Consider the following 20,806-nt stretch of genomic DNA (forward strand, 5'->3'; position numbering starts at 1 on the left):
TACAGGAAGGCCCAAGCCATATGGGAGTACAAATTTACAATAAGCTGTCCACGGAAATAAAAAATGAAGAAAATATAAATGTTTTAAAAAAAGAAGCTCAAGGTATTCCTGGTGGATAATATATATTACAGCGTAGCAGATTATCTTTGCAATAATGTGTATTAAATAGTGTAATAATCTAAGGGTATTAGAAACAAGAAAAAGGACTGTCTGAATCCTCCAAATACAAAATGTATCTTTGTTTCAAATGGAGTAAATAAATACAAATACAAATACATTATATACAGGACATCAAATTATCCAAAACACTTATTTAAAAAATGTGATAGAAATACTTTGTAATATTTGTGATTCTTGACCTTCAATTACTACCTAACATTCTCAATAAATCGAAATAGCTGGTAAAATTACCAACAATGAAATTGTTCTTTATTTGTATCGGTTCAATGATTCATAACTTCTGTTCAACTAATCCCTCAACAAGCCGACAGTATGTTTTCTATTATGTGTGTTTTGGGCTTAAATTTTCATTATAATTTTCACGTATGGATATATGTCTCTCTTTCTATTATTAATAAATTCTTCAATATATAAATTTCGATATGAGAAAAGATGATCTGTACATATTCAATAAGTGAGTCCCGCTTTAGGGTGACCAAAAAGTCGTAACCCTACTCAATACAATTGTTTGAGATAATTTCTCCATTGAAAAAGTCCTACATTGGAAACAATCGTACAGAACCGAACTCCAAAAATCCAGACGAGCCAATTCCATAAATGTAGAAAACACTTTTAGTATTATTACAAAACTCTGTTTTACGTAGCACAGGCATTCGAAATAACAATACAAAATATGTATACGAGGAAGGGCCCAAAAGAAACCGGACTTTCGTTTTTTAAAAAAATAATTTATTATATTTTTTACAAAATTCTTTCAGTCTCCTTCAAAGTACTCTCCATTAAATGCGATTCATTTCTCCCATCTTCTTTCCCACTGTTTGAAGCACCTCTGGAACTCTGGAACTTTTATATCGTCCAATGCGCCCTGCGAAGTTCTTTCTATAGCCTCTACACCATCAAAACATTTTCCTTTTAGATTTTGTTTAATTCTCAGATTGGTCAAAAAGTTTGGATCACTTTCAATCTGATTTTTCAGGTCCTGGCTCAAATTCAGACGAATGATTTGATCCTGTGTGAGCAGGCGAGAAACAAACTTAGCGGCAACATGTCTCATTTGCACAACCTCACGCTGGCACGAGCTTCAACTCACTCCTGTCTGTTTTGAAATATCATTGATCATGAAACGACGATCCTCGCTGATTTTGGGGCAGATTTGTTCGATGTTTTCGTCGTTTCGAAGTGATGAAGAGCACCCAGAACGAGCATGAACTTCAACACTCATCTCACCACATATAAAGCGCCCAAACCACTCAAAAAATTGTGTGCTGTTCATAGTATCCTTCTTGAAAGCCTGTTGAAGCATTTGGTAAGTTTTCGTTTCCGATTTTCCAAGTAGGAAGCAAACACACTCCTTGTTCCTTTGAATCTACCATAACGATTTCGCAGGTGGTAAACGAGAACAGTTGAGAAAAACAATAATACGATCAAACGTTAACCTCCTATGCAGACGCCGCTTGGCCAACTGATCTGGGAAGGTCTCTACTAGACCCACCTAGCAGGAGAACTCTCTACTACGCCTAGGAACGGGCAGTGCTCTTTCAACCCCATTTCTTTTGGATCCCTCCTCGTATGTATATGTATAAGGTATTACAAAATATGTATAAGGAAACAATTAGACAAGACTACGTTCCCGAGAATTGTAATTTGGTTCATATTACTCGTCTAAGAAACTGAGATGTGACTATTTTTTTCTTTCTGAGTTCGAGAATCTCAGTGAGTCGAGATTGTGCCCAAGAAATAATAATAATAATAATAATAATAATAATAATAATAATAATAATAATAATAATAATAATAATAATAATAATAATAATAATAAAGGAAGGCTATGACAAACCTTTTCAGTCGTTAAAAGTAGAGACATCATTCTACAGACGAAGTTTCGTGTAGTTAAGGATATGGGTTTACCAGTAGCAACATATGGATGTGGGAGCCTGACATTGGAAAGGCACTTAGAGATAAAATTGACTCCTTTGAATTATGGTGGTGGAAAAAGAGTGCTCAGAGTAGCATAGACTCCAAAGAGGACAAATAAATTAATACTGAAGAAAGTAAAGCCTAACTGCACTCTTGAAGGAAAAATATTGAAGTTGAAATTGTCATATTTGGTCATACAGTGAGGAGACACAATTTACTAGAAAAAGTATTGATGACGAGAAAGCTCGAAGGAAAAACAGAAAACAGAAGAAAAGAAGATAGATTTGATGGGATTAAGGGGACAGACTACTAAATATTTTTCAAAAGCTAACAATATTTCTTTTGCCAGTTTTTCGTAAATGAAAAGAAATGATAAAATGTAACTTACCTCAATAATAGATAATGTTATTCTACACCTTAAAATACGAATCGGAAGAATTTTCAGTGTTGCCATCCATAGAAATTACAGTGTGACCAGAATTTGAATTACCCCAAAATCTAGGTTATGGCAGTGATTAGAAAAATGAACTCAACGGCGATTGATGACATATCTTGCTGTCTTTGTTCCTTGTTAACTACTTTTTAAATAATATTTGTATTTATTTTGTAATAAAGAGTACAAAATAAATAATTTTTAATAAACAGCAGAATTAAAATACAAATATAATTTAAAAAGTAGTTAACAAGGAACACAGGCAGCATGATAAGTCATCAATTGCCGTTGAGCTCATTTTTCTAGTCGTTGCCATAACCAAGATTTTTGGGTAATTCAAATTCTGGTCAAACTGTAATTTCTATGGATGGCAACACTGAAAATTTTTCCGATTCATATTTTCAGGTGTAGAATAACATTAACTATTATTGAGGTAAGTTACATTTCATTATCTCTTTTCGCTTACGTAAAACTGGCAAAAGAAAAATTGTTAGCTTTTGAAAAATATTTAGTAGTCTGCCTCCTTAAGGAAGAAATGAACATAGGCTTAGAAAAACTTAGAGAAATGAACATAGGCTTAGAGAAATGACACAGGACAGGAGCAAATAGCCTGATGTGGTCCATGGAGTTATCGAGAGTCGGAAACGATAAAAGCAACGAAGAAAAAGATTTCTGTTTGAACATAGCTTGAAATTTATTCTTTCCATAAGGTGGTGCTTTTACGAGAATTTATATAGGCCATGGAAAAGATATACCTTTCGTTTTGGATTCAGAAACGTTTAAAAATTTTAGAAATAGCTGTGGGTGTATTAACGCTTATAAAGGGAATTATTATTGTTACCACCATTCATAGAAATGAGTATTAATAAAATTTGCTGTCAAAATTAGAAGGTCACGATTATGTTACAATTAATTATATCCCATTCCAAATATAATTTATAAGGTCAACAAAGTATTTACCTAAGCTTGGATAATTAACAACTTCGTTACAATTGCCGAGTTAGAAACCATCCTTACCAATAATATGGACTGCCTAAGAATTTCGGTGAGACCTATCATTTCAGAAAGCAATCACCCACGTATTTGTTCTCAAAATAGTTACGCATGTGCGTAACGAACGATATCATAAAGTTTAAATGCGCGGTTAATAACAGTTTTGATATAAAAAGGATATTTGTGCCTTATTAAAACATGATGAAGTAAAACTGGCTTCTACTGAAAATATAGGTATGCTCACTACCATTTCTCTTGAGTTGGCTATTGCCTGTACGCTGGGTTGCGGTAATTTGGTGGTAGAGCGCTCACCTCTCGGGTGCCTGATTCGATCTCAGCTCTTGCTAAATGGGTTTGTGGTGGACAAACATCGTGTGCATAGGGTCTCCCGTTTCCTCCTATTTTCTTAATTATCAACGCCGTCTCCCTTAGCCTCGGAACATAATCGTCGTACGTGGGTCGTTCAACAAATAAGATTTCCTAAGCTGTAAAATATTTATTTGTTAAGATATATTTCTAAACTATACATACCTGTGCAGGTGGGTCCTTCCTCACCTTCCCACATAATTCCCATTGAGATTCAGGCATTCGTCTCACCGTTGCAGCAATTTGTTCAAACTCTTTGCAAAAAATCAGGGCTGCATTAACACTGAAAAAGGTGGAAGTAACTCGGCGCTAAATTGAGACTGCATGCAGAGTGGCGCAGCCCTTTCTACCCTAATTCTATAATTTTGTGTATTGTTGCGTGCTGAGTAGGGGGAGCGATGTTATCGTCAAGAACACACCAGGTCGCTTGCATTTCCCTGAAGAAGAGTTCAGGTTTGCCATAAGCGACCTGGTTTCCTGTCAACTGGTCATGAAGAAGTGAAGCGTAATGTGAGGACAGTGGCAAATAGTTTTTGCAAAGTTTAGACAGATTGGTGCAACGGTAAGACAAATGGCTGAATCTCAATGAGAATTAGATGGAGAAGTGAGACAGGACACACTTACATATTCTCAACTTCCTCGCGTCGTACATAGTTTTCGAGGAGGAATGCGTTGTGACGCGGAGAAGTTGCTTCTACCCATTACCTGAAATGAGCAGATTTCAATAAATATAGTTAATAGCGAGAGGATAATTCAGTAAATCAAAGAAACACTCCACTTCATCTGTAAATCTCATGTATTATAATCAATTAGAAAGTGTAACGTGTAATTGTGTTGTTATAGTGGATATGACCTAATGAGTTCAGATCACAGAACTCAAATGTATGGAGATTTGACCACAAGTAACGCTTATAGTTGAGGTACACATACCTTAAGATGTTCTGGCTGCCTGGAGCGACGAATGTTCTAATCCTGGATTCCTCTCTGGACTACGTTGGCAGTTCTTGGGACAATCGAAGGTCTTAGCTCTCGGTGATGACCATGGAAAAAATACCGGTTTCACGTTAACCGAATATGTCACACTACTAAAGCTTGTTCTGGCAGCTCGGCTTTATAAAGAATAACCGACTAGAAGCTAACCATCGTAAGATGGTAGTTACTAATATTCGTAACCGTTGAATCTTAATATTGCAAGTTCTCGTCTCAAACTCTGATCTGGAACTCCGACTTCGATCCAATCTAGATCTCGTTTTTATTTTCCTTTCCAGGCGATGGAATTCGTCGTTTCATGTCTCGACGTTGGTTACCTCAACTATTGGTCAAACTTTCGTTGCAAACCTTGTCACATGACCGAATTTCCAGACAGTCAATCTGTGCGAATCTGAATATTATGCCATATCCAAATTGTGTTTGTGCTAACAAAGTGATTTTCATTACATCTTTCTGAAATTCAGACTTACATCAAGTTTTCTCAATTTCTATTTACACCATACTGCGAACTAGCGTTTCAACAGTATTACATGAACATCAAAACACAACCATGCGTAACTTGATTACATAAACAAACAATAACAATATCATGTGCCATTCCAACATATCACAATTTCACAATTCACTCAAAACGACTTTATTTAAATTACAATTATGCCAATCACCAATAAATAACCTATAATAATTTAATATTATTTTCCATGTATCTACAATATGTAATGTTATGTATACTTTACAAATGTATCTTAAAAAATACATTTTTTTAAAGTTTTGAAAAACATATGTATTGAACGACCCACATATGTTAAAGACACACAAAGAAAAATGTACCTGTACGCAGACTTGGATCAGATACAATAAATTTAAAATCTGAAAATTAAAGAACTTAAATTCTAGAAGTATCTTCACAATCTAATTATTTGAGATTTGAAGACAACATTTACGAACAAAAAGATGGTCTAGCTATGAGGGGGGGGGGAGGTGTCCTCTTCCTCCTACTTAGTTAATATAATAATTAACAATTTAGAAATTATGATCTTGGAGAAAAGGAATTAAAATTCATTACTAATGCTTTGATGACGACAGCTTAATATTTTGGAAAACTTTGAGCAACACAAAATATTTATTTTGTAAGTGGAAAAAAAGACTCAAAAGTAAAATTTTACAGTAGAATACGGAAGAAAGAATTAAATAAATTTTTTGACCTAACCTTCTATAGAAATATATAGTGAGATTTTTCCATTATTTACACAACGCTTCCGACGAGTAACATATGCCTACACAAAAAGATCTCGCACATCCTAAGATAATTAAATCCATTATTTGTCAGAGGATATCAATTGATCTCCTTGTAGAAAAATTACACAAAGAAATTTATTTTATTTATCAGATTGAAAATGTCAATGGTTAGGATATGAACACTCTTGGAAAATGGCACCAGTTAGCCTATACGTCTTTAAGGCTAATGATTATACTATAAGATTCAGTACAAAAATGGTTCTTTCCTGTTATTTCCTTTTCATTCGTCTTCTTATTCCTTGATGTGGCTAAGAAATATAAACGTAACGTGAGATTTAAGCTACCAATAAATTCAAAAGGGCTTCTCACTAATCATAAGAATTATTTTGTGGATCGGAGCTCGTAAAGTGGACTTTATGAAGTTATGTGTTAGTGTGAATATCCTCTTACTAGTACAACAAAGGGAAGCATCAGCACTAGGACCAAGAAACATACTAAAGACCCTAAGAAAGTAAATTTTATGGTATTTAGTATTTCTAACTATCTATTCTATTTCAATCACAGGATTCAAAATATTAAGGTCTTGCACAATTCTCCATATTTTGCACCATAGTAAAGAATGTGTTGAAACTCTTTCCATAAACTGGAAATTAATTCAAAGAATGAAAACTTAGATGAGAAACGATATGATGTGATTATCCAGTTACATAATTGAAGAAATATTCTTAAATTAAACAATATTTACTATTCATTTCTGACTATAATAATTATAATATATTGTAAGAAACAATATCACGTACTGCACATAAAAATTATGACATAATTAAAATTTTACTTTTGAAGTGGTAGAAACAATGTTCAAAAAAGTAAACAGAAAATAACAATGATAATCTCCAAATTTACTGTGTGCTTCATTTTTGTTTAATTTCAAGTGCTGAATACATATAAATGAAATTATGTACTTGTTTAATCAAAGGGTTGAAGTTGTGAGAAGACAGATCAAGATGACGTCCAGCTGAGCGTTATGTTCTTTATTTATTTTAATTTAAATTTAGAAAACAATTTTACTTTTAGATAGAATTTAGTTTCTTGCAATCTTTACATTATATTACATGATCTTTATATGTCCGGTGCCTCTACCCCAGTTTATTTATTTATTTTTTTTTTACAAAATTGTGTACAACAAATCTACCTAGAATAGATCAATTTGTTCATGTTTGAAACGGGCCATTTTTACATTTAAAATTGTTATCAACAACATTTAAAACAAAACTAGTGAAGCAATCAACTGCATTTTAACTTTCTTTATAAAATCACCCACAAAGGAGATAATTGGAACTGGAACTGGAATCAAAGGGTTTTGTATATATATATATATACAGAGCCGAATCCAAGATTTTCTGAGGGGGTGCACAAAATAACTGCCAGTACCTTTGAATTAAATTGAGTTTTTTAAATCCTTTAGGCATCTGTGGTATGGAAGAGTTATTGCCCTGGAAATGCTAAATGTCTGCTCTCGATGAATCCTTTTCCTTCAACCTTCAGAAAATTGACTGAAACTATTGATTTTTGCAAAACTCACTGCTAGCTTCTTACTTTAGGTAGTGTATGTTTACAACGAAGAGGGGGGGTGCACATTCACCTTTGCACCCCCTAAATCCGGCTCTGTATGTTGTTTTTACCGTGTAAAAATTTGTTATTTTGTTTGGTGAATCTAAGATTGTTTATCAGTCACCAGTGGAATATATGTGATTAGCATATGTAGTTTCTGTTCAACTAAGAGTTCATGTTCTTTCAAGTATGTTAGTTTTTCTCAAGTTTGACGCAAGATGTACGCGTTAAGGATTTTCAATGTATCAAAAACGTAAAAGGTAATTGTAGCATATGAAATTCGTAGTTTGACGCTACCGCAAGAAGTGTTTGAAGTACACTGAACATGGTGTTCAACAAAATAGCTGCTCTCAAGAAATATGTAATAATAGTTAAAACATAAATAAATGCTCTTCATTCCGTGAATTAAAATAGTGTTTTATTTTTGGTTTCAAACGCGTTGACAGCGTTCATCATCAGAACTCAACTAATTTGAGAATTGTTGTATAATTTTTATGGTTTAATTTTAATTGTAACATTTTTAAAATTTTATATTTCAATATCAGACAATCAAGTATTGTTATAATTTTCAGTTTCCTTGTAATTTAAAATATAACCGATTTCTTTTCTTTTTCTTTCTTTCTTTCTTCTTCTTTTGTTATTAATAAAATATTCCAAATATTCAATTTCATATCTTCCTATCTGTTCGATGTCCTATCACGTGATGTTATTTTCATTGCTTTTCTTAACAACCTTTTATACCCGTAACTGGGTCGTATATTGATTTGTATTGAAACAATATATTAATATGTGAAAATTATGAACAGTGATCCAAAGTAATGATACCGAGTATGTAGTAAAAGTACGTTAAAATTATATTTACTTTTCTACATAGTCTAACAAGTCGATACATTTAGTTCATCTTTTTTCTAAACCCTGAATACCCTAAGAAAATAATCTTTGTCTTGACCCTTCTAATATGTTTCCACAGCGTACATCGCCTCGGTATCATTTTCAAATTTCTTGATCCTGAGCTTTTCCTTGAACTAGGTAAAAACTGGGGGCTAGATCTGAAGAATATAGTCGGTATCTGAGCAATTCGAAAGCTGATTGCCGGCCATGCAACTTTAGTTTTGTGTGCAGGTGCATTGTGCTATTCGGTTAACATTCTCGATACCCAACAGGCGGAGACTTGTTCATGTGTAGTTCTCTGGTAAGAATCCATTGAATTCTGCCTTGTGATATTCCTGTGACCTCAGATAAATATCCAGTGGTCATTCATTGGTCTACAACAGAACATCTAGGACATTTTATTTTGACGTTATTCTCTATTAGGATCATCGAAGGGCGATCTTCATGATGTTGTCTTTCGTGGATGTTCTGCCATGCTTAAATTCCTTGCACCATCGTGCATCTATGGAGTATGGAGGAGCAGAGTTCTCAAATGTTTCCACCAAGTCAGAATATTTACCTTTCGTAGACATTTTTTTTCAAGCAAAGGTACTTGATGACAACTTTCACTTCGTTTTCCTACATTTTCGTGTTATAACCTTAGTTGCTCGTATTGAAATGAATGTCTTTCTCACAGAGAATTGTTGAATATACAGAAAAGCGAGATTATTTTGTTTAGATTTCTATGTATATGACAAATATACATACATTATTATGTTCAATTATCATTATTTTTGGAGCATCCCTAGTATGTGGAATATATAAAGTGCTTTTTATGTTCAATTAACTAAAATATGAAAGCATTAATTATTATGATATTATTATTATTATTATTATATTTATTCATTGATTAGTGCTTTTCAAATAATGCAAATAAAGAGTGACTGTTTTTCGATATCATGTATAACATTTTTTATACTAATAGAGACTTCTACAGTAAAGCTACTAAGACAAACCTTAATACGAGATCTTAAAAGTTAAGTATTATTAAAGAATAAACTTACAGAGGATCAATATTAGCTGTTGCTTCATCACAAATTAATATTTTGTTATTCCTTAATATAGCTCTTGCGAGACATATCAGTTGCTTTTGACCAACGCTGAAATTTGAGCCACTTTCAGCAACGACAAACGATGGAGGAAGCACACCATCAAACCACACCTATTTGAAAACGACAAAATATAAAGAAATATTATTTAGAACGTATTTTTTAAGAACCAATTATTTTAAATAAATTAGTTGGCATCGTAATTATTTTATTTTCTTTACTATGGTGGAATGGTATTTCGATCTAAGCAGAACTTAAAAAAAAAAAAAAAAAAAAAAAAAAAAAAAAAAAAAAAAAACAGTTCTACAGGAAAGATGAAAGACTATTCATGTTTTGCCTTTTGTTAGACTATTCTCTTAAAGTCTCTTTAATAATGCAAATCATTCAGTGATCAATTTGTACTATTTGCTCAAGTATAAGATTTAATGGTTTCAGGGAATAGGTCACCATATTCTGCAGACGAAAGTAAAAACCTGTGAATTTTAAGGAGGGAAGATTACTATTTTCTGAAACTAACTAATAAGTACTTAAGCCCTTGTCTACACATACGAAAAAGTACCGGTAAGTGTTGATTTTTTTAAAACTACTTACATTTGTTTTCTACAAGTAAAATGTAAGAAAATTTTGATGATATGACTTAATAGAAACAACAATTTCATAATTTTACATATGTTTTAAAGAATATGGTCTCAAGTGCTTTCCAAGAACATATTTCGTAAAAACATTTATCAAATTAATTTAATTACGTAAGGGTCTTGGCACAATAAAATGGTACTTTAGTAATGGATTTTCTGAAGACTTTAAATGTTTTTAGAACTATTTTACCTATTTGTTAGTATTACGAATAAATGAGAAAAATTATTGCAATTCTACAGTAACAAAATTGTCAAGGTTTCCCAAACGAAAATGAGACATCTATACTAACGTTATTGCTTCAAGTAACAGAGCTTTGTGTTTGTCTTACTAGATGGCATTGTATGTCAGAAATCAGCTCGAAACCTTACACTCTATTAGCGTCCCGTTTTCACGTGGGAGGCACGTTGATTAATTTAGGTCGAGCAATAATTTCATTCAAAATACCCGAGCATTAACTTACAAAGAGTGAAAAAGTGATCTGTCTGGACCGGGACTTGAACCCAGGATCTCCAGCATACCGTGCCGATGCGTTAACCACTACACCACCTAGTCCACTTCCCAGAACAGCCAAATGCACTCTCTCCTGTAGTTGGTGCTCTCTACTCAGAGCCGGAATCCCGGGTTCGAGTCTCGGTCCAGTCAGATAATTTTTTTCTCTTTGTAAGTTGTTGAATTTGCACCTATAGAAAATTGTGGTGTGTAAAAATTAGTTTAAAGCGGTTGTTTCCTCCTTTCAAAAATACACCCGAGCATTTTTCAATTTTTGATAACAAAAGATGTAAATTAAGTAGAGCTGAAATTTGTCGTGATACGTAAAATGAAAATGAGAATCGGTCTCGCAGTACAGTAATCAGATGTGCTGCAATACTTCCGTCAGGAGCTGATACACCATGCTGTCCTAAATGCCACTCTGTGATTATCACGTCTTCGGGACATGGGAAAGAAAGAACTCTCAGGGGATACTGAATTCATCAGATTCTGAAATTTATCTATGGCAGTTGGACCGGTTTTACATCCAGGCACGAATGCTTAGTTCACAATATTTATAACCTTGTAACTCGTTAGCATACTTGCTTGAACCAACAAGATATTTATTTGTAGCTCATACCTAATTCGTGTCTCTCTCTTTCTTGTGTGTTCACATGTTTTGCTCAATAAAATATTACAGATATAAACCAAAACTCTTTCATTTAAGCAACCATTGCACTCTTATAAAGTCAATCATTAATATTGAAATAAACATAGTGCTATTTATCAATTATTTCCAAAATACTTTTCATGGTGATATTTGTAATTATTTTCAAAGACTTTCGCGGACACACCTAACATTTTCTTTAATCCCCCTTGTACTGTTTTCAACGTAACATTCTGTTTTTACTTACTTCGTTGATAGCTTCTTCTATTTTGTCTTCTGCATATTCATTGTACGGGTCGAGATTTTCCTGTACTGTTCCAGAAAACAAAATGGGGTCTTGAGGTATGATTGAAAGATGTTTGCGTACCATTGACAGGTCTAAGGATTTAATATTAATTCCATCAATTTCTATGACACCTTCTACTTCCACCATTCGGAATAACGCACTAATTAAACTTGATTTGCCAGCACCAGATCGTCCTACTATACCAACCTGTAAACAAAGAGTTAACACTCATCAACACGCCAAAGGATCATTTATCAATCTTATTACAGAAACAAGAAAAAGAGGTCAATTAACACGTGGTGTTCAATGTTGTAGTTGCGGCTTATAAACTCGACAACTTTCTACTATTTTCCTCTACAGATCTATCAGTATGGAGGAACTATCAAATTTTGAGTACTACGAGTGACCCAATAAAAAGATTAAGATAGCTCATACCTGTAACTTTTTTTTTTTTAGTCTGGTGATTACGTGGGAATTATTTATCTTTCTTTCTTTGAATTGCTTTCCTGTTTGGCACACTAAAATGCCAATTCTTCTCCCGCTAAACAGCAACTATACTCTTTTTCACGAGCAAAGGTTTCCACTTGCCAACGACTCATAGTAAACTAACTGGCAGACCTCTGTGGTGTAGATAACACGGCAACTAGCGCCACCTTACGCTTCAGTTTGGCAGTGTTGCCACTTTCAAATGTCCCATTTCCCGTGACTCACCCTGAATATCAGAAACGAGCAGCAGCTTTCGAAATGTGAGTGTGCAAGAGGATGAACAAAAATGAACTGAGTCGATCAAAAAATTAATGAGGAAGTGTTAAGAAATCTTTGGGTTTTACGTCCCACGCTTAAAGGAGGCTAGGCTAAAGGAGACGATAATGATGAGAAATGAATGGAAGGGTGGAATTAATAAAGTGGGACGAAATGTTAGAACCCCCGAGAAAACTCACGCACACGATATTTGTCCACCATTAAGTTCACTTGGTGTAAGCTGGGATCGAACCAGGGACTCCATACACCGGAAGTGAAAGCTCTACCACTGAGCACCGCGGCCCCAAGAAGTAATAAGAATAGCAGGATAGAAAAGAACAATATTTGAGGTATTAAATGTACGGGAACTGCACTCATTTCTCAAATGAAAACATATCATACGGCAGTTATTACTAAAATATTTATTTGCAAAATATGGACAAAATTAAGGAAGATGTTTATGGAAAACCTGGTCCGAAGAAAATTTACTTCATCAATGCCCTTTCTGAGTTCTTCAGAGAGAAATGGATTATGCTACAGTCTAGAATTAATAATGAAACAGTTATTCATATACACAGATTAATTAAAGCCATTTTCAATAAAATCATTAAAACAAAACACATACACACCTGAAAGTATCCTCTCTGAAGTTCTGTGAGAAAAATTAACTAAATCGAAATTAACTAAATACTTATTTATAAAATATAAACATAATAGTAAAAGTTATTTTTGAAATGAAATCTTTCAGTTACGTCCCACGGTTATGGTGTGTTGTCAAAAGGAGACGGTGATGATGAGAATGAATGAAAAAAATGGAAGGATACGAGAAAACCCACACACTTGGTGTTTGTCCATCATAAAGCAAGCTGGGACCGTAAAAGGGACCATATGTACCAAAAGTAAACGCTCTACAACTAAGCCAAAGTGGTCCTCTAAGAGCTATTTTTGAAAAAAATCCAATAAACTAGCCTTATGTTTTAAAGTAGAAGAAAATTCTAACCCCTTACTCTCTCCTGTAGAATTTTATTAACACAATATTTTAGAATTTGATATGGTTAAGTTGCAGTTTTTAGTACTCCGTACGTAGTAACGAAGAGACGGGTGGAATTCAAAGATCACCTTTTAGGCATATGCATGTCATGAAATTTGTTAAACCATCGATATCTCGAGTTTATTTATTCACTTTTTTTCACAGTCAAAAATTTTACTATTGTTATCTTCGAAAGTCGGATCTCACTCCGTCCATAAAATATCACATCTCGCTCTTTCTATAGAAAACGACATGCCATGTTACAGTGTTGTTCATGAAATATTAATTTAGAAATACGAACAAAATCGCCTCAACCATTATGAAGAAAATTATCCGAACGGAACAAATGCCTAATACTTATTTTAAATACTTTTTAGAGAAATAATTCATTCTTTATTATAGTATTGTTAGTGAAATGCTAGTCTATGAAATATGAACAAAATCATTAGAATCGTTTTCAAGAAAATAGCACTGTTCAATTTTCATTTCCATTGAACTAATCTTATTTTGGCGAGCAGAAAACAAATCAAATTACCCTCGAGAATCTTTTAAAAATCTTAAATTTAAACTTTGACCTTTAGCTATGTGTACAGACATCAGACATCAGGACGGACATTTAAAATAGAATCTAAGTCCTAGTTTCTCTGCAGTCATCCATTTTAACACTGAACAACTACAAATTGTTTCTGAACATCAACAGCATCGCATTGTATTGCAATGTATTTATTTCGTCCTTTTTTCATACATTTAGCACTGTATTACAAAGCACATGAAGTGGACACATCATTTATATATAAACACAAAAGAGAAAAGAACATTAATTATGAAAATTACATGTACTAGGTTAATAATTAAGCATTACATCTTATTATACCTTACATTTTGCATGATATTATTAAAAATAAAGTTAGAGTAAGTAATTATTACTTGCATTGTATGTAGAAATCCTTGAACATATATCAAATGCTAAAAACAAAGAGTGACACTGGTTACTGTAGATCGTGCAGGGTTTTTTTTTCTGTTAGCAATTCATGTATTCCTCTACCGAGTAAAAGCAGTGTTGCAATAAATATTTCTGTAGTTCTTTTTTTTTAAATTTAGCAACAGAGTCCTGAATCTTTATATCTTTGGGAACTTTATTGTAAAGCATGATACTCGCGTATTTACACACTTTTTTCATATAATACGGTTTTCATATCATTTTCCATAATAAGTCTAATTACTAGTTGCCATAATCGCTAACAATTAATCTATACTGTATAGTATTAAATTACCTTCTCGCCTGGCAAGACACGAAAATTAATATCGTGCAGGCCACGAGCACCAGATTTATAAGTTAAGGAAACGTCTTTAAACTCAATTTTACCTTTGGATGGCCAACCTTCCGGAGGTTCTAGACCTGGAATGAGAAATAACATATGTTTATATTACCCTGATCTTATCACACGACAACATTTAGATGGCATTTAGGGAAATTATGTTTAGAAGCTCTTCATGTTTAAAACCAATGTGCATCTAATTCACGTGTTCAGTGATCATATAAAGAACTCTGAACACGAATATTATGGAGTGAGTATAGCAGAAATCAGTCGTAAGCGAAATTTCTGATCTTGGTTTCAGCTGAATCTTTACAAACAGATGTTATAGGTGTGCTTCCAATATTTAAAAGACAAAGATATCTTACCTTAACATTTTTCTGCTTACTTTAACACAAACCGTTTCAAGGCTTCTCTGACCCTTCTTCAGTGTTAGTACTCTACTATACTGATGAACTTGTGACATATTGAAATGATTCTTTTAAGTGTCCTAGAATTATGATTCAATTTTATTTATGATTAGTTAAAACGCCCCTTCTTCGAGAGGGGAATTAGGTTTGTGGAAAGCATTTGAACCCCTTCACCCTTAGGATACGTATTTCAATAAAAGAGTAATGATAAAAATCTGTAAGGTCACCCCTTTTTCCACCCTTCAACCCCCATGACAATGGGAATAAATTTGGTCTTAAACTCCATCGGAAGTATCACTATTTAGCTCAGCGACCACGAAAATTATGAGTCTGACACTAACATTGTCCTTTCTGATTATTTTTTGCATGTTACTGCTGTCTCATCTCTACTTCTAACCCCATGCCGATGAGGAATAAATTTGGAATTAACGACATCGGAGGCGTTACTGTTCATCTCAGCTGCACGGAAACTATAAATTGGAACTTATGTTTTAAATTATGTTTACATAATACCTCTGCGTTTTTCTCATAAATTATGACCTTATACTCCCGCTTAGGATATGCATTTTAATCAATTTAATATCATATGATTTTCGGAAGGTCTAAAGTTGATAATAATGCCAATTTTCATTTTAATTGGTTGAGTTGTTATTGCGTGATGCGATCAGACAGAAACTCACACTCGCTTTTCTATAATAGATTATTAAACAAACAAAAAATAAAGAACAAACAGATGATAAATGATTTATTGGAGACATCTTTTTTCAGATATAGTATTACTTAGTTTACTTTTATATATATATATATATATATATATATATATATATATATATATATATATATATATATGGCATCTTTAGATTTTCTGTCCTGAGCTCATATATTTTGTTACGAGGGACTTCCTTCTCACCTCAACCATAAGTTTGTGGGCAACATTGAAATTTCAAAACTTTCTTTTGAAAAAGTCTCTTCTTCGTTACTGCCTCTAAATATTCTATTCTTGGTTTTCCTTTTGCCTTTCACTCTATCAACACAGTGATCCAATCGGAGTGCAGAATAAGATGGCCAAGCATGCTGTTTCTTCTTTTTCCTGTTATCTTCATGAACTGTCATCTTTCATTAGCTTCCTTTAGTACGTATTCATTCCTTTTCCTTTCGGTCCATGATATGCGCAGCATTCTGCACTAACACCACATTTCAAATGCTTCCAGCTTGAATATTTCAGCTTTTCTCAACGTCCACGTCTCTGATCCATAAAGCGCCACACTCCATACCAGAGTCTTAATAAATCGTTTACGAACATCCAACGACACTTTTCTTGATGTTAGCAATCCTCTTTTCCTATTGAATGCTTGTTTAGCCTGCGCTATTCTAGAATTTACGTCTTTTTCCCTTCTTCCGTCCGAGGATATTAGACTTTCTAAATAGGGGAACGTTTTAACGTCTTCGATTTTCTCTCCCTCTAGCCACACGTTTGCCTCTTCCTGTCCTGCTCTTGTGCACTTTGGTTTTCTTCTTATTTATCTTCATTTTGCATATTTTTTCCAGTTGGTCGTTCCAGTTTGAAAGTACTTCCTTTTCGTTCTCCGCTATCAGTGCTATGTCATCACGAAAGCTTATTGTGCTGAAAATTTGGCCATTTACTTTTACGTCTTTTTCGTTTTTATCAAAGAATTCATTTCTAGCCTCTTCTATATAGACGTTGAACAGAAGAGCTAAAAGTCCACATCCTTGCCTTACTCCTTTACTTATTCCTGCTTCTTTCTGATCTCTTCCTATAACAGCTTTCTGGGTATGAGGGACTAACAAGCGATAAATATTTTTTTTATATTTGTCTTATTATCATTATTTTTCATTTTTCTAAAAATTCATTTACCTTCTTTTGTTTTCTCCATAAATGTAATTAAGGATAAAATTATATTATAAAAAAAAAACATAACTAAAAGAATCTTTAGCACAATTCGTTCTCGTGAAGGAAGAACAATATTTAAATTATTTATTTCTGTTTCGAGTAACATTTTAAAGAAGCTTAAATTTTGTCTCTGTGCTAAGAAAAAAAAATTAGAAAATGTAACATTCATTTTTTTTTCTGAAATACATTCGTTTTTAATTTATGGAGTGGCTCACCTTGATGCTGTTGCAGTGATGGCTCTTGAGGAATTTTAAAATACTCCAAAACTCTTTCGACACTGGTGATTTGAAGCTCTGTTTCCACAGCTTGCCTCATTCCCCACTGAAGCATGCCACTAATAAACATACACTCTGTGATTGCTACTCCCACCGACGAAGACGTTGCGGTATCTTAAAAAGAAAAACCGTCAACCTACACATTACTTATTAAAATTTCTGGATAACAAAATATGAACATGTTCATAACGAAATATGAATATAAATATATTTGAATTTAATTTTTATCTAGTCCTAAATGAGTTAAGTGTCAAAAAGTTTTTTTTTTAACTTTGTGTAATATCAAAAATTAATCTACATTAAAGCATAGTCCATGCATAATTAAACGTTAATCATCGTTGTTACAGAGCCATTGAACAATTACTTTATATAGCTTTACAGCACCAACTACCTCTATCTATGAATATCGAGTGTTCTAAAAATGGCGCCCACGGATCACAGAGTACTGTTCCAAAATTCAAAATAAGCTAAAAATGTATATATTTATATACCTTTCGGTTTCTCGTCTGGAGACGCGAATTGCAGTTGACAACGTCGCAGATAAAGAACCATAGAGTACGGTAGATCTACCAATCCATCAAGTAGTTACATTGATTCTATCCAGATAGTCGATATAGATTGACACTAGCACCATCTATTAGCGTAACAATCGATGTAACTGCTTGATGGACTCGTAGAGAAATGTTAATGGTTCTAATTTAATACGCAACGTTGTTACATAGTGAAATTTTGATTCCTCATAGTAGCTGATGAAGACCTCTGAGAGTATATCATCATGTAACATTTTCGCTTTTTTTTAACCTGTACAACAGTGCTCTGTGGTCTGTGGGCAGGAGCGTCATTTCAGATTTCGCGCCTTTCATTGATTTACTACTATTCTATTGATAAACTGTATATAAAACTCAAACTCGGGGGGGAGGGGGGCATTGCTCCTCCCTGCCCCCTAAATGACGCCCCAATCTTGGGCGCCATTTTTAGAACACCCAATATAAATAGTCTTTTTGTTTAATATCCGAAATATTTACATTTGGTACTTAGCTCCTTTATAACTAAATACAATAATTTAGTCGTCTTTAAATTGCAGTTGTCATTTTACAATCTTATGCAACATTATGTACTATTACGCTAGAATTTCCTAAGCTAATGATAAACTTAGCTATTATAAAAGATTTCTTTTAAGTTTAATAATCGAGATCTCTGGACTGCACTAAGAAAGATACACGGGTGAAGATGGAACGAAGGTGCGCGAATAGGATTATACAACGTACGACGTAGCGTAACATAAATACCGTAATTACATTAGTACGCGCTATTGATCTACGTTGTAGAAATAACTTTTAAAATCCGAATCAATGTTATTAAATGTATTATATAACAAACTGAGAGAGAAAAATATAAGCTCATAATATAATTTAGCAGTGTCGTGAAATTCTTTTACTATTTACCGCTACATTTTAAACTTACCACATAGGAGTGAATTTTACCCCATTTTATCAATTATTCTGAATAACTTCCAACTCCAAACAATAGGATTATTTCTGCAGGTTGAGAGAAGGTATATACAGCAAAATCTATTAAAGTCAATTAAAATTTAATAAATGTACAGGCGTACACACAAATGCCGATCGAATCGAACGATTTAAAACTCAAGAAGAATACTTATCCTTTATAATAACAGTACACCTCAGTCTATCAGTCACGATTCTAACAGTTCTCTGTCAGACTAATAGTTGTCGTTACCTACGTTGCATTCTACCTGAAACCAAGAGATGTCGCTAGTGTGCAGGCATGTTTACGAAAGCTGTTATAGAACTTGTAATATTAGCATAACATAGCATACAAGTTGTTATAACGTCTCAATAAGTTTATCAAGCTCCTAATAGTTTAGTCAGGCTAATAGTTGTCGTTACCTACGTTGCATTCTACCTGAAACCAAGAGATGTCGCTAGTGTGCAGGCATGTTTACGAAAGCTGTTATAGAACTTGTAATATTAGCATAACATAGCATACAAGTTGTTATAACGTCTCAATAAGTTTATCAAGCTCCTAATAGTTTAGTCAGGCTAATAGTTGTCGTTACCTACGTTGCATTCTACCTGAAACCAAGAGATGTCGCTAGTGTGCAGGCATGTTTACGAAAGCTGTTATAGAACTTGTAATATTAGCATAACATAGCATAGAAGTTGTTATAACGTCTCAATAAGTTTATCAAGCTCCTAATAGTTTAGTCAGGCTAATAGTTGTCGTTATCTATGTTGCATCCTATCTAACGACAATAGATGTCACTAGGACGCAGGCAGTTTTCAGACGACCTAAAGGCTTGAGGAGTACAACTAGTACAGGATAAATAAAATTTTGTACTTTACCTTTGTCTGCAAGGAAGAAACTAAAAGTAACACACGTAGTAAGTGTTACACAAAGTAAATCAGTCCAAAAAGCAAATGCTCTACCGCACACAAGAATCAAATAAAATGCTGCTACATTTACATCCTGAAATAAAAGCGAAATATTAACCTTATGTAAATATGAATAAGCACAAAAAAAAATCAATACTTCAAGTATTCAATAATTTTGAAATATATCAAAGATAGAACTAAGCAGTTTTATTACAAACTTCATTAAAATTCAAATTTGGATGATAAATGAATAGCTACTTTCAAGGGTTATTTAATAAGTTTTACCTGCAATCCCTTAGTTCATTTTTACTACTTGTTGCACGTGTACAATTGTGCCGCCAAACATAAGTTTGAGCGTTCTGCTTTACATTTTTTTTTTTAGGTCACTTCACTGACAATGACTCAGTCACTTGATCAGTGATAGACTACATGAACATCCGGTTAAAATATCGTGTAGTCGTCGAATTCCTAACTGTAGAAGTGTGACATCATCAGCACCCACCTTTGCATGAGTGTTGTATACGGAGAAGCATGTGTGAAGATTGGCACAGTGAGGAATCGGATTCGGAGAATCCAACCGTATTGTGCCTGCATGACAAAGACCGCAGTGGACGGCCAACCACTGTATCTACTCCAGATGAAGTAGGACAGATTGATGCACAGATTCGCGGTGATAGTCACGTTAAGCAGAGGATGATTCCAGACATTACTGGTATGTCACTCAAAACAGTGAATCACATGACAAGTGGCGAGCTTGGGTTCAAGTAGTAAAGATAAAAACTCTTCCGGTAATAAGGAAGGCTTTCATTACGGAAGCCACCTTGATTCACTGAAAGTTCTATCTTCAAACGTGTTGATATAATGACGCTATCTCTCCCTTGATATATATATATAAAGATAAACCGAAATATATAACTAAATAATGAAACACTCTTGTACCACATTATTCATTAATTTCGTT

General features: G+C 33.7%; 1 protein-coding gene across 2 annotated transcripts in view; it reads right to left on the bottom strand.

The window, feature by feature from the left end:
• The window catches only part of LOC145693711 (ATP-binding cassette sub-family C member 4-like), a 210,482-nt gene that overhangs the window by 21,538 nt on the left and 168,138 nt on the right, over nucleotides 1–20,806 (bottom strand). For both annotated transcript variants that reach the window (XM_081769995.1, XM_081769996.1), the window contains 5 exons: nucleotides 19,816–19,939; nucleotides 17,390–17,563; nucleotides 14,811–14,935; nucleotides 11,727–11,972; nucleotides 9,664–9,821 (listed from right to left, as the gene is read on the bottom strand). In XM_081769995.1, coding sequence (XP_081626121.1) covers nucleotides 9,664–9,821; nucleotides 11,727–11,972; nucleotides 14,811–14,935; nucleotides 17,390–17,563; nucleotides 19,816–19,939 — 827 coding nt within the window. The remainder of the gene's footprint in view (nucleotides 1–9,663; nucleotides 9,822–11,726; nucleotides 11,973–14,810; nucleotides 14,936–17,389; nucleotides 17,564–19,815; nucleotides 19,940–20,806) is intronic.

The sequence above is a fragment of the Thermobia domestica genome, chromosome 8 (assembly GCF_964235325.1).
Source record: "Thermobia domestica chromosome 8, izTheDome1.hap1.1, whole genome shotgun sequence".
Lineage (NCBI taxonomy): Eukaryota > Metazoa > Arthropoda > Insecta > Zygentoma > Lepismatidae > Thermobia > Thermobia domestica.